Source organism: Bombus impatiens, unplaced genomic scaffold, assembly GCF_000188095.3.
Source record: "Bombus impatiens unplaced genomic scaffold, BIMP_2.2 scf_0114, whole genome shotgun sequence".
NCBI lineage: Eukaryota > Metazoa > Arthropoda > Insecta > Hymenoptera > Apidae > Bombus > Bombus impatiens.
In genome coordinates, this window is record NT_176533.1 from 1,445,445 (window position 1) to 1,459,197 (window position 13,753).

Consider the following 13,753-nt stretch of genomic DNA (forward strand, 5'->3'; position numbering starts at 1 on the left):
TCTCTTTTGCTAGGGCCTCTCGAACCTTTCGACAGGGTTTCGGTGAGACCTCGAACGCCGCTTTGAACTGGCGCCTCTGCGCCGACGTGAGGATCGTCCGCGGTCGTTTGGGACCCCGACGACCATCGCGGGGCCGATTTTCGTCCAGTAAATCATCGTCTGTAAATTAAGTTGGTTTCTTCAAATTTTTCTCTGAATTAATTAGTTCATTGAATTTTGAATACGTCTGAGGATCAAACGTAACAAGCGTAGGTGAAGTAAAATTGTTGCCTGAAATTTATCGTTCGTTAGAGGTGGAATTACTTTCTGGTAACATGGAATCTGGATATCGAAGATTCGTCAAGAATAGTTTCATAGGACGGTGATGTAACGAAGATGTAACAAGTGGATGTTGACGATGATAGAAAAAGATAGAAAAAGAACTGATCAGTGGAAGTGCAACTTTCGACTGAATGAAAAAGACTAGGGTAGAATTATACGGGAAGAAATTTCAATGACGAGAAATTCAGATTTAGAGGTATACATATGGAAAAGAGTATACTGATAGTATTTAAAAAAAGGAGAAAAATTGATAATGGAATGGAAGTTGAATTTTCAAAAAGTCTATGCTATTGAATGTACGTACAATTACACGTGAATATAAATATACGTGGAGGAAACGAAGAAAAGAAGAAAAACCGATAGCTAAGATATATTTAGAACTGAGAGGAGACACTGTCGGAAAAAGTATGTTGATAACGTTTGTTTGCAACAACGGATTATGTTAAGAAGTTTCGATTGACCTGAGATTATTTAACGCATGATAATATTACAATTACAAAGACAGAAACATCAAAGAGACTCGAACATTTCCCATGAATGAAATCACGTTAATAACACAATCGCAGTGCAATCGAACTTTTCCTCGCGAAACTCTTCGCAAAAGACAGATTTAAAAAATAATTCCAACAAAGTTGTGACTAACAAACTGCTCTTCCATCGATTTCACCATAAGTTTCCTTCAAAGCAATCGCAAACCAAATCCCACGTATTTACGAAAGAACTTGAAAAAATGATCTGTCAGAGAAATCATGAATACTAATCCTTCTATTCTCGTTTCTAGATTGACGTTCTTCTATTCTCCATTATTTTTCTCTGTCCAATTCATGGAAGAATCGTTTCTAATTACGCTTGGTTTAAGTGTATTTACCTTGAAAAGAGAGACAGCCTTGATTCAAAATTCCCGCAGGCTTTTACTTTGGATGTCTTTAGATAGTAGTAGTACAACCTGCGAACAATGCAACAAGGTATGTACAATACGTTCTCGTACGTTTCGTCGATTATTTCATCTCGTTTGTCAATTTTTCTGTTCTTATTTTTATTTCTTTAACGATCCGTCTAATTCGTCTTTTCCTCATCTTTTATTATTATTATCGCTAATTTTACCATCTATTCGTCTATTATTACTGCTTTTCATTCTATCGTTCGTTCATTACTATTTTGTACTTTTTACTATTTTGTTACTATTTTTTTTTTTTTTTTTTTTTTTTTGGAAAGATCGTAATAATTTTAAAATCGACTCGTCGAATATAAGCGCGAGTTTGAGATAAAATCTGTATGAACGAAACTACGTAAAACCATTATTTGGACAATTTTTTCGTTTAAAGTAACGTCAGTCGATATATATTGTCCTGAACGGACCGCCAATCTCGGTACTAGCGAAATCGATAATAAACAGAAATCGTGATAGTCGAGCAGTTTGCTGTCGATTCCGATTCCACGGGGATACTATATCGCTTTACACCTGTAAATTCACGTTATCGTATACGGTATCAAAACGGTGGATTTTCATAGTTTGCTTCGTTTGGTAATATTTAGAAAACGGTGACCAGAATTTTTACATTTAGCCGTAGAAAATGGCACGCACATGTATGGAGAGGAGCATGCAGAAAGAATCTTCATGAATAAGATAATATTTTTAGTGAATTATAAAAGTTCCTTAGGGTCCTAGGAAATTAAAGATTTACGATTTAACACTAGAACTACCGATAGTTAACGCGAAGCTATTTCTAGCAAAACCAGTCAAAATGCCTGGTCTTTAAAAAATACCTAACAATAGAATATTTTTATACTTATTGATTTATCACTTTCTTACAGAAGCAATTCCATGTTATGTGGTACATTTTTGATATTATTAATCCATCTGCGACCATAATCCCTAAACGAGGGTTGGAACGTTTATAAAATTGTAGAACCAGTCATTTTCACTGCTGTGGTATTTCTAGTGTTAGCATCTAGCGATCTAGCGATCGATCCGGAATTTTCCTGATAACTGATATCGTCATATCGAATGATACGCAGTAAAAATTTGAAAAACCTGTGGGAAGTTGTAGAAAACGTGGTTAATTGGGGTTCGATAAACAGATTGCAGGATCCTTTTACACTTTGACAAGCATCAGTCATTTTGACTGATATTGGTATAAGTAGCTTTGATACAGAATTATTTTCAGTTTGAATACATAAGAAACAAAATAAAATTCATCGTATTATTCCTTTGGTTATCGTTGCGATAGTCATTACATCATTGCGGAAGAAAATATAACATGAAGTAGGAATTTTAAAATAAAATTGTAAAACCAGCCAATTTGACTGGTGTGGTAGTTCTAGTGTTAATATCAAAGCGTTAAGAACAACTGGCTGCGATCTATCTATTTGAAACTGAGAGTTGTGAAATGAAATGAAACAAAAATATAAAAAAGCGCATATACGCGATGATGGAGAAGCTGATATGCTTTAATAAGACAAACATAAACAACGCCCATAAACAACACCCACAACACACCCCCAACAAAGAATGAACAGTACTGAAGAAATGGAAGGCGTCGTTTATCTGTATTTTAATTGAGAAAAATTAGAGAAGTAAGATTCCAAAGAAAAATACTAAACAGCTGGAGAACATGAAATTGGCATCGAACAAGTAGAAGACATCGATAAAACTAAATATCTTGACTTTGATTCTAATCCAAAAATTGGAGAATAACTCGCCAAACGAAAATATCGAAGAGAGAAGGAAAGTTATAAAAAAAAATTTTAATAAAATAAAATAAATATTAAAGAAGCTAATTAAGCTGAAAAAATGGAGTAACTTTTTATAAGCATTTTACTCGAGGTGTAGGACGATCGTGGTTCAAAGGTTAGGCCCGCAGCAACCCACGCAATCGAACCTGATTCTTCTTTCTTTAACGTAAAAGAAAGAATTTAGGCTAATCGTACCTTCCCACTATTAGGATCGCAATCCTATGAAAATGCATTTGTAATTTCATTTTTAACAATTTCAATTTACAATGTAACGTAACAAGTAACCCCATAGAAGAAGAATCTTGTCGTAACTTTTGAACCACGACGAGGTGCATGTTACTCAGAATCCTCCCCTATAAGAAATACCCAAAATTCAACGAAGTTATAGTTGAACCTGATGATTATCGTGCTATAAAAAGATATTGAGAAAAGAAAAATAACGAAAGAGATCGACTGAAACTTGAAAGACGACGATTGTCACTAACCTTGAGGACTGTTCAGGTACAACTCGTGTTCGTAGTCCCTTCGACAGATGGGTTGTCCCTGGCGGAGGAAATACTGGGTGCCAGGAAGTAATGGTTGGCCGCACATGCAACACGCGAAACACTCCACGTGAAACACCAAACCCGGCGCCCTTAATACGAAATCCGAGCAGCTGATCTTCTCCATGCAACGTGCACACTTCACACCGAAGATCCGTTCGTAGTCGTTTCGACAGTAGAGTTTTAGCTCACGGATGAAACATGAATGCGTAAGCGGTGTCGCACACGCGGCACACGAAAGACATTCCTCGTGGTAGTTCCTTCCAGAAACTTGCATAACGTACTTGTCGACTATCGTACGACCGCAACCGGCACAAATCGTCTCCAGCAGGCCGGACTCCGTTTTCACTGAAACTGACGGCTCTGGAATCATCACAATCGCCACTTTTTTTTCTTCTTCTAACACTAGAGAAACGTCAGGAACCCTCAGAATCAGTATTCAATATTCCAAGATTTTTAACGTCGATCGATACGTATTGTCGGTATTCTTCGAAGTATATGATACTCGTATTAAAATAAATTTGAAAATCTTTCCCAGCGAATATCCAAGTTTCGTTCCACGAATTTACATGTGAAAATATATCTCTTCTTAAATGTTACTGCTTAACCCACACTCTGTATCGTTAGTTTCTTTATTCACGGAGCTAAAAGAATGGCTGCACGGGCTTTCTTTTGTCTAGACAACGTTAAACAAACGTTACGTCTAAACTGTTATCAAATTGCCAATAAATATTGAATAAATGTGAATATGTATTGTCAGTGTTGTGTCAATGTCTATTGATAAATCGCAATGTTAAAAACAATATTACCGATCGTCCGAGGATATCCTAAGATTTAGAATGTAATAGGATAAACATTATGGATCATCCAGACGATCAGTATGTATCGCCAATATTATAGTGTTCTTACATTCTGTTTATAATATTCAGAATTCTCAATATTCTATTCATAATACACAGGATACAGTTAGAACACGTGCAACTCGCTTCGGCAACTGATTATACACCTAAGAACAATGAAAAAGTTTCGTATAAACGAACCTTCTGTTTTGATTTTGTGTTGTCTAATTAGATAATTAGGTTTTCACAGAAGATGCTTAAAATGATTATTTTGCGTTTCAAGACAAGCCTGTAATCTTACGTATCTTTTTATGCATCCGATTACACTCTGGATGGTTATTATTATTAGTATTAGTATTAGTATACAGGGTGGTTGGTAACTGGTGATACTAGCGGAAAGGGGGTGATTCTACGCGAAAAAAGAAGTCGAAAATATAGAATACAAATTTTTCGTTTGAGGCTTTGTTTTCGAGATAATCGACTTTGAATATTCGCTCGGTACGCGTGCAGTATGTTATAACGGATCTCACTGTATTATATTTATATTATATTATATTATATTATATTATATATTACATTATATTATATTATAATATTATAGAATAAAAAGAATTTTTTTTTTAATTTTTCCATCGAGACAACGATCTACAGTGAGATCCGTTGTAACATACCGCACGCGTACCGAGCGAGAATTCAAAGTCGATTTTCTCGAAACCAAAGGCAGTATGTTATAACGGATCTCACTGTATTATATTTATATTATATTATATTATATTATATTATATATTACATTATATTATATTATAATATTATAGAATAAAAAGAATTTTTTTTTTAATTTTTCCATCGAGACAACGATCTACAGTGAGATCCGTTGTAACATACCGCACGCGTACCGAGCGAGAATTCAAAGTCGATTTTCTCGAAAACAAAGCCTCGAACGAAAAATTTTTATTCTATATTTTCGACTTCTTTTTTCGCGTAGAATCACCCCTCTTCCGCTTGTAACACCAGTTACTAACCACCCTGTATATTGCGTTGGCAACTAAGTGATTGCGGATTTTGTCAATACCACCTAATGATAAAATCCGCAATCATTTAATTGCCAACCCAATAAAAGCTTGTTCTATTCTGAAGCTTAGTATTTCGATATTTTTAATAGACGTTGCATACACACGGAATTCATTGTATCTCACACACGAAGATAGGTGCAGCGTATGTTTACGTGAAATTTCCTCATTGCTTTCGGTGTATAATCAGCTGCCAAAGTGGGTTCGACATGTTCTGTTACACACTGTATATCGATCGTCTAATTGTCAGTATTTATTGACAAACTGCATTTTCCTCATATGTTCTATGTTACTGACGACACAATCAGCTTCGAGTTAGCGTTCGTTCAACGATGTCTAACCAAAAAATAAAAAGCTTGAGCAACCATTATATGAACATTATAAATAAAAAAGACTCAAAAAGAAAAGGGTATGAGCTAAGCTCGTAAGACAGAGAGTATATTTTTCATCAAACCACCTCGTCAGCATTTCGAACATTGATACGTCAATCTGTTCTCTCAATGTTCGATAATATTGACGTTATTATGTTGACAAGATATGTTGATCGTCCGAGAGTCCGTATAATGTTGACAGCTCTGAAATATTGACGATAATATTGATCCTGAAGGCTCCTTTATTACATAATGTTATTAAGTAAAATGTATCGAGAGAGTCAAGGACTAAATTATTTATTCTGTTTCACTATACATATATGTGTCTAATAAAAATATTCAGATGAATGTACCATAACATTGTTTAGATAATTTCTAATAAAATCATTTTAATACATTCATTGTGACAATAAATATTATTATTAAATTATTATTCAATCTTAACTAATCAAGGAGTAAATTATTTCTCCTCTTTTACTAATAAACATATCATATATCACATTTAACAATAAATATATCATATCTTTCGTGAGAAATACAGATACACGTGTATTCTTTGCATTCTTCAAATAATTTTTCTAACTTTCCTTTTTCCTTTTACCACGTAACTAATTTTCCAGTAAAAAGCAAACTTGTGAAATTAACACTGCAATGCACAATTATTAGAAATTTATATTGGTTACGTTTGTTAGAAAATTCTAACAGATTTTAATTTAGACACATACGAATGTACTGTGACTGGAATAACAAATTTACGATAAAACAATGAGCAGAAAATAAAGGTAGCGAGAAGCGTTCAATTTATACTAAATATCGCCGGTTTATTAAATACTTATGGCTGTCTACAATGATATATATATATAGCTATATAATTGAGCAACAACAATGTTTATGAACTGACACAGTCCAGAACTACTTATTGTTAGATGAATTTGATATCTAGAAAATTCACCGTGCTTTGTTATTAATCCTCGATAACGACAGGGACTTACAAGTCACATATCCATACGTCCATATGTTTCGGAGCTTACTTTACTTGCTTATCAACGTGCTATCGCATTTTTCTACATTCGTATTTTCACCATGTTACTATCAAATGATTGGTATGTATCTATTATACTAATCTTCTTTTTCTTTTTTCATAAATTCATAACTAAATAAAATTCTGATCACACAAAACCGAACTATCAATTTATTATTTATAGCATTTATAGTATCTTTAATATTTATAAATCAACTAAAAGAGTGAACTCTTACGAATCATTTTACACGTATTTTATAAAACATTAAATGGATCTATATATATATATTTTACGTAAAATCGAATAGGATCTTTGCGAATGGATGTTGTATGCAATAAATTATCGTCTTGAACGTAACATATAATAAATTGAAATACATCGTTACGCAGATTAGATGTAAATTAGTATTCCTGATGATCGAATTTCGATCTGTCAATCAAATATACAGAATCGTAGGAATCGAGGTGAGAATATGAAATTTTTCTGGCGGATCGTTTTTATCGCGAAAGAAATAAATACGCAGGGAGTTATGCCGAATGATATGGCTGTCGGACTGAGAAATGTGATAGCGTTCTGGAGCAAAGCAATATCGCGAGTCCCATGAAATTTGTCCCGTCGCTTATCGATTGTCGATAGTGATAAAGCCAGAGCAGGGCAGAACGCGGTACAATAACTTGCTGTTTACCTCAACTACCACTCAGCTGTAACTCAAAACCAAAAACTTAGACTCGTTACATACGATGAGCGATTTCAACATTCAATAATCAATTCCACGTTCTTAAAATTTTTCTTTCATTAGGAGACTCGTATCTCTGGATCATGGGCATCCAGTGACGTTAAAATGGAAAAACCAACAGAAATTAATTTGTTACATTTTCCTCGTGTATTCGCTACGAATATTCTCGAAAGCTGTTGCTATGACCAGTGCAGCTACCAAGCGACACTAAAGCGAAATTACAAAATCAAGAAAAATTGTTCTGTACGTTTTTCCTCCTGTATCTTCGATTACTCTGTCGCATTAGTATAATCTGCATTAACGACGATTTTATAAAAATCGCAAAAGATTCCTACGGTCCCAGACGAGGATTAATAAATTAGTTTGAGGGAAAATTTTTTTAATAAAATAATCAATCTCGTCTTACTTACTATACGTAGGATAATTACTTTTAATTGCTGCACAATAGGACCCGTATAACGAGACCAAAAGTTTGCTACACCGCATTCTATATACAGGGTGGTTGGTAACTGGTGGTACAAGCGGAAGGGGGTGATTCTACGCGAAAAAAGAAGTCGAAAATATAGAATACAAATTTTTCGTTCGAGGCTTTGTTTTCGAAAAAATCGACTTTGAATTTTCGCTCGGTACGCGTGCTCTTTATCGCGTCTCGTTATAATGGATCTCACTGTAGATCATTGTCTCGATGGAAAAATTAAAAAAACAAAATTTTATTCTATATTTTCGACTTCTTTTTTCGCTTAGGATCACTTCCTTTCCACTTGTATCACCAGTTACCAACCACCCTGTATATCGCAGAATTATATAGAAAGTAAAAGTTGCTTAATAATAAGCGTGTGTGACAATAAATTTCACAGATGCAACGTTTGTTTGCCTGAAACACGCGAGGTAAACAAATAAGATTTGCAATTGTTTCGCTGTCTTATGCTTCGGTGCAAATTTGACTCGATCGTTTCTGAATTCATCGGAAGATTATAATTACACGTTGACTTTCGTAAAATAAGAAAAACTTTACGTATTGTCTATAGAGAATTAGCTGCGTTGCTTCAAGAAAGAATTTAGTTTAGTTTTGGCTTCGTGGGTTTCGTCTAACGTGAAATTCGTACGATTTCCCGCGTTATAAACGACCCTGCTCTATCAAAAAAAAAAAAAAAAAAAAAAAAAAAAGGGAAACAGAAAACGCCATTGTCTGTCGAATATAGCGCCAGTAGACGAAGGACGATTACGCAATAAGAGACTCGTTACGCTCGTTGCGACCAGTGAAATATTTTACAGGGACGCGTGGAAAAGCGTGTATACCCAAATCGACGAAATTTCTACAAAAATTCTTACACGTACAACAAAACTAAAAATCGACTGGAAAGACACGACGAATAGAGATCCCGTTAAGAGATACGAATTAACAATGAAAATCCATAGGTAAGTGAGTAGATAGGTGAACATTACACGAAAGTGATTTTTGTAAGGTGTATATACTATACTCTCTTTCGACTGTCATTGTGAAAATCAATGTCGTTAGACAAAAACATAGAGGAAGAAAGTTCATTCTCACCTGCGTTGTTATTGTCGTTGGTAGGTCGAAAGGGAATCGGTGGTGCAGCGGAACCCATAGTTGGTGGGCCCGACTCACTCTGCCGGTTCAAGCTACTAGGAAGCGGAGGGTAGAATTCCAACATGGTTCCTCGTGCCCTCGAGCTGTCAATTTCTCAACCCCTCCCCACCACTTTTTTCACAAGTAACACTTCCTGACAATCTCTTTTTCCTTCTCTTCCTTCGATTATCCCTCCTTATCGATTCCTCTTTTCATTCGATATCACTCTCCGCAAAAGAAGAACCAACGAAATTCAGTCACTTTACGTAAAAACCGTGAAACAACGAACGTGTCCTGTCTAAAAACAATGTCAAACTTCTATGTCCTTGGACTCCACGTCCGTGGAAGTCGATAGTTCCCTCTAAAAGAACGTTCTCGAGTCACAAAGAGAAAAATCCAAATTCACAAAAGCTTCACGTCGTCCGATCGTCCGATTGATCAACCCTCTCCCGTCCTTCGACGCGGCGATAGGTCTCAAGAAAAGATCCTGTGAGCGATGCCAGACATTCTCACGGATTTGCAACATCGATGGAAGTTGGATTTCGTGGCTGATACCATCTTCGGCTTCTGTGTTATCTTCCTGTTTTTAGACCACCGTGTTCAAGGGTGGTTTTCTTGTATTAATAGGTCGACGAGACTCGTTGCTATCACGTTCAGGCGATGACTGCTCCAACGTATTAACGAGCCAGACTCTCAGGCTTTTTTGACTCCAGCCACCGCATCGACAGTGAAAATCATCCCCACCTATCGGTCGTAGACCATCGACTGAAGGGTAAGGGTCGAAGGCGGGACGTTTCGAGCAAACTAAGGGAGACCGAGGAACAAAGACGATTGGTTCATGCTGGATCCGCCTCTGAACGTAGAGAAGTGGAAAGGGTGAATGTTGACCGTGGTGCTCAACCGGATGCGCGACGCTTCCGAAGATCAATATCGCACGACAGTGACGTACACTGCTCGTGCAACACACGGGGTGGTTACCTTGAATTTGTTTTCAATTTCCAGTCGAGCATTTGATGGCAAGTGCTGTTTCGAGGATGCTGAGACAGGGCTCGACCGCTTGTTTAGATTCTCTTAGTTCGGCGTTGTTACTTTCAATTTATTTTCAATTTCCAATTAGGCAATTTGACGATGAGCGTGGCTTTCAGGATGTCTAGAGAGGGTTGAATTGGTGGTTTGAGTAACTTACAGAGCGTGCTAATGTTAAAATTTAGCTGTTTTAGGGAGTTCGGCGTTGCTATCCAGAATTAGGAATTTCTGAAGATTCGATGATTTGACAGCGATGTGAGGAATATTGAGACGAGGTCCGATCGGTGGTGTACGTTCTATTAGTTTGAGGGTTTCGATTTGTTTTCAATTGAGAAGTGGCGATGGTGTCGTTCCCGAGATGCTGAGAAAGCACTCGATCCGTGGTTTTTCGTATTTTATAGAAAGGCGGCATTGTTAGGATTTAAGCGATCTTGAACTTGCTATCTTGAATTTGGAATCCTTGTTTGGTGATCGATAGTATAAGGAATATCGAGGTAGAATTTGACTGGTAATTTTCATTTCGTTAGATGGAATTTGATAGAATTTGAGGTTTCCAGAATGTTCGAAATGAGCTTCAATTTGTGGTTTATTGTGGCGATATTGTTAAGATTTACCTGTCTCGACAATGTCGATTAAACGTTTAGAATCGCCCCTAATCGAATCTTGAAATTTAGAACTTTTGAGGATTTGCTGATCGACGATCGTATTAAGAACATCGAGATAGAATTCGATTGATGATTCGAATCAAATGATAAAGCTTCGAGTTAGATATCCCAGTGATAGTTAAAGATTACGAGTTGTCATTTCAGAATTCTTGGACTAATAGAGGGTAGCTTTATCGATGAGATCGATGATATTGCACATTACGAAAAAGAACCACAGCATGCCATTGCAGTTTAAAGTAGTCACTTTCAATTCACCCAAAATATGATAAAAATAAAACCAACAACCTAAACCACCACAAAAAAAAAAAAAAAAAAAACAGAAATTTATTCTTTCTCGCGTACTCGTCAAAAGTCATAAAAATCAGAAAAGACTAAAAGTAGCACAAAGACAGCATTCAGAGTGTCTTCTCGCGCACGATCACTTGCTGGTCAAGAGGAACATTTCCAAGTCGAACAATTCCAAGCAATTCGTCCCGCAAACGCACCAGCCACCCCAAATAAGCGTATGTTGGCTGTCGGTTTCGATTCAACCCCCTAGTTGATCATCGTGGCCGTCGCCGTCGTCGTCGCCGTCGTCGTCGTTGCGTACGCACGTGTTCCATCGTGAAATACTTTGCATCATCATTAGCTTCTCTCTCCCTCTTTCGACTGGATGCCCTTTTGTAGCAGTGCAACGAGGAACGAAGGGGTCACGGCCGGCAGTTTCATAGGCAACAAGGCGTATCATTCGTGGCGATGGGGGAGAGAGCGTAGCCGAAACACACAGAGACAAAGAGGGCTCTCGTATATAGGCTTTTATTTGGCAAACATCGACGATAGACGGGCCGCACAAAGGGCGGGCATTGTCGCGTATTTACGCGGACTGACAAACGGCCAAATACTCGATACGACGTCGCCTCGTACTTTCAAAATACACGGTACATCTTTCGAGTCTGGCGATATTGCACAGGCAATTCTGCTCTTCGTTTCTTCGTTATGTTCCCTCTGCGAGGGATGACACGTGTCTTCTGGATCGTTGCATTTTCCTCTTTTCTTTCTCGTACAATTCGTATGGAAACTTTCTTCGAGGAGGATCGACGACGCTAGACGCGTGTCTCTCGCATTTTCTCTTCTCCGGTTTTTTCGAACGAAAGTTTTCTCGATAGAAGATGGGACGGACTTGTATCGTTTTGCGTTTTCTCTTCTTTCTTCTTCTTCTTATTTTGCTTGCTTCGGCAGAAGATTTTCTTGATAGAAGAGAATAGAATTAGGTGTATCTTTCGGTCTTTTCCTTTCCTCTGTTTTTGGTTTTTTGAAAGTGTCGGTTGAAAAGAGGGGAGGAAGAAGAGAAAGTTGATTTTATTTCTACTTTCTTCCTTTTCTAATGCTTTAATATGCGTAGTTGTCTTCTTAGGCAGATTGACCAACGGACTTCTTTTGATACAGGACATGTAACTTTTGCATCTTGCTCTTTCTCTTCTTCTTCTTGGCAAGGATATCTCTAACGCAGCAATATTGCCTGGCGCGGCTCGACGTTTTCTTTTCTTTCTTCATGGTGTTCTTCTCTGAAGAACACGTATCTTATACATGTGCTTTTTTTCTTGAGAAGAATAATTGTTTCTCGTTTCCTTAGCTTGACATTTTGGTTTTGTAGTGTACATATAGTTAATTTCAGTTCTCGTTTCGTGGCTCCTCGGAATAGAAGTTTTCTTTATTGAGAACAGAAGCGGGAACATAATTTTTGTTGTTTTATTTTCTTCCAAAAAAACTTTTTTTTTAATTCACAACAGAACTTGATCTTTGGATATAAAATGCTGTCTTCGAGAGTGGCTTCTTCTTTCTATTATTCTATACATAATACTTTTATAGTTCTTCTTCTATTCCAAAACACTGTTACGACTTCCGTTAAACCAGAATTCATTTTTGAGATATCGAAAATCAATCAGTCAATCAATTTTCGAATTGGCCACCAGCTTTCGTAGAAACGTCAGAAAATTTAGGAGGGATTACCCGGCCCAGGAAGAAGAAACAAAAGGAACCCCCAGTGGCTTATTTGTCAAATATAATTTCTATATAGACAATGAACAGGCAAACACCTCTCTACGGTCAATATGCCAATTCTTCAAGGTTCCGGTCCGTCTGGCTTCCAACTATTCTCGATTAGCCTACCACAAGCAATCATGCCCCTGCTCAAATAACAAAGAACAGGAAAGCTATAAAAAGTATATTATAATGTCATTACGATGACCATAAATTTCCATGGATATCATTTTTCAGAGCTACAATGATGATAGAAGGAAGATTATAAAATGACAAGTACGAAAGACATAATTTTGCAAAATGGATTTACATTTAATAAGAGAACTAAAATTTATGATGTATAAATTTTAAAGTCTCTTTTAACCAAAGAAGGCAGATTTTATTGCAGATGATAATTAGATGAAATTACGAATATTAAATAAATTAATCAATAATTATTTTAATCTATTTTTTTTTACCTATCACTCTATTATCTTGGTAATTAATGGAAAAAAATTTCATTACATTATTACGTTAATGATAACGATAACGTTAATAACTGCAAAATTCAGAATGTTTTGATAATTGGAAATTAGGCATTTCCTTTGTCTTTTCCTCTCCCTTTCCTCTTCTACTTTAGTAGTTAATTTTCTAAATCCAATCATGACTTTGCGATCGACATTTGACTCTTTCTACTTTCAGTTCCAAATTTTCCGCTTACGAACCATAATAATTCTTCCTAATTTAAATTCTAAATTTTCCTAACCTCAAAATCCTCTGTTTACAAAATTTAACTCTTTCTATATTCAGTTCGAAATTTTCCGCTCACGAACCAT

At 36.4% G+C, this 13,753-nt stretch overlaps 1 protein-coding gene across 2 annotated transcripts in view; it reads right to left on the reverse strand.

Moving 5' to 3' along the window:
* LOC100744167 (LIM/homeobox protein LMX-1.2-like) overlaps positions 1–11,142 on the reverse strand; it is a 14,564-nt gene extending 3,422 nt beyond the window's left edge. For both annotated transcript variants that reach the window (XM_024364930.2, XM_003486466.4), the window contains exons 1-3: positions 9,190–11,142; positions 3,543–3,962; positions 5–159 (exon numbers count right to left, since the gene is read on the reverse strand). In XM_024364930.2, the coding sequence (XP_024220698.1) occupies positions 5–159; positions 3,543–3,962; positions 9,190–9,313 (699 nt within the window). In that variant the 5' untranslated portion in view covers positions 9,314–11,142. The remainder of the gene's footprint in view (positions 1–4; positions 160–3,542; positions 3,963–9,189) is intronic.
* Between the last annotated feature and the right edge of the window lie 2,611 nt (positions 11,143–13,753).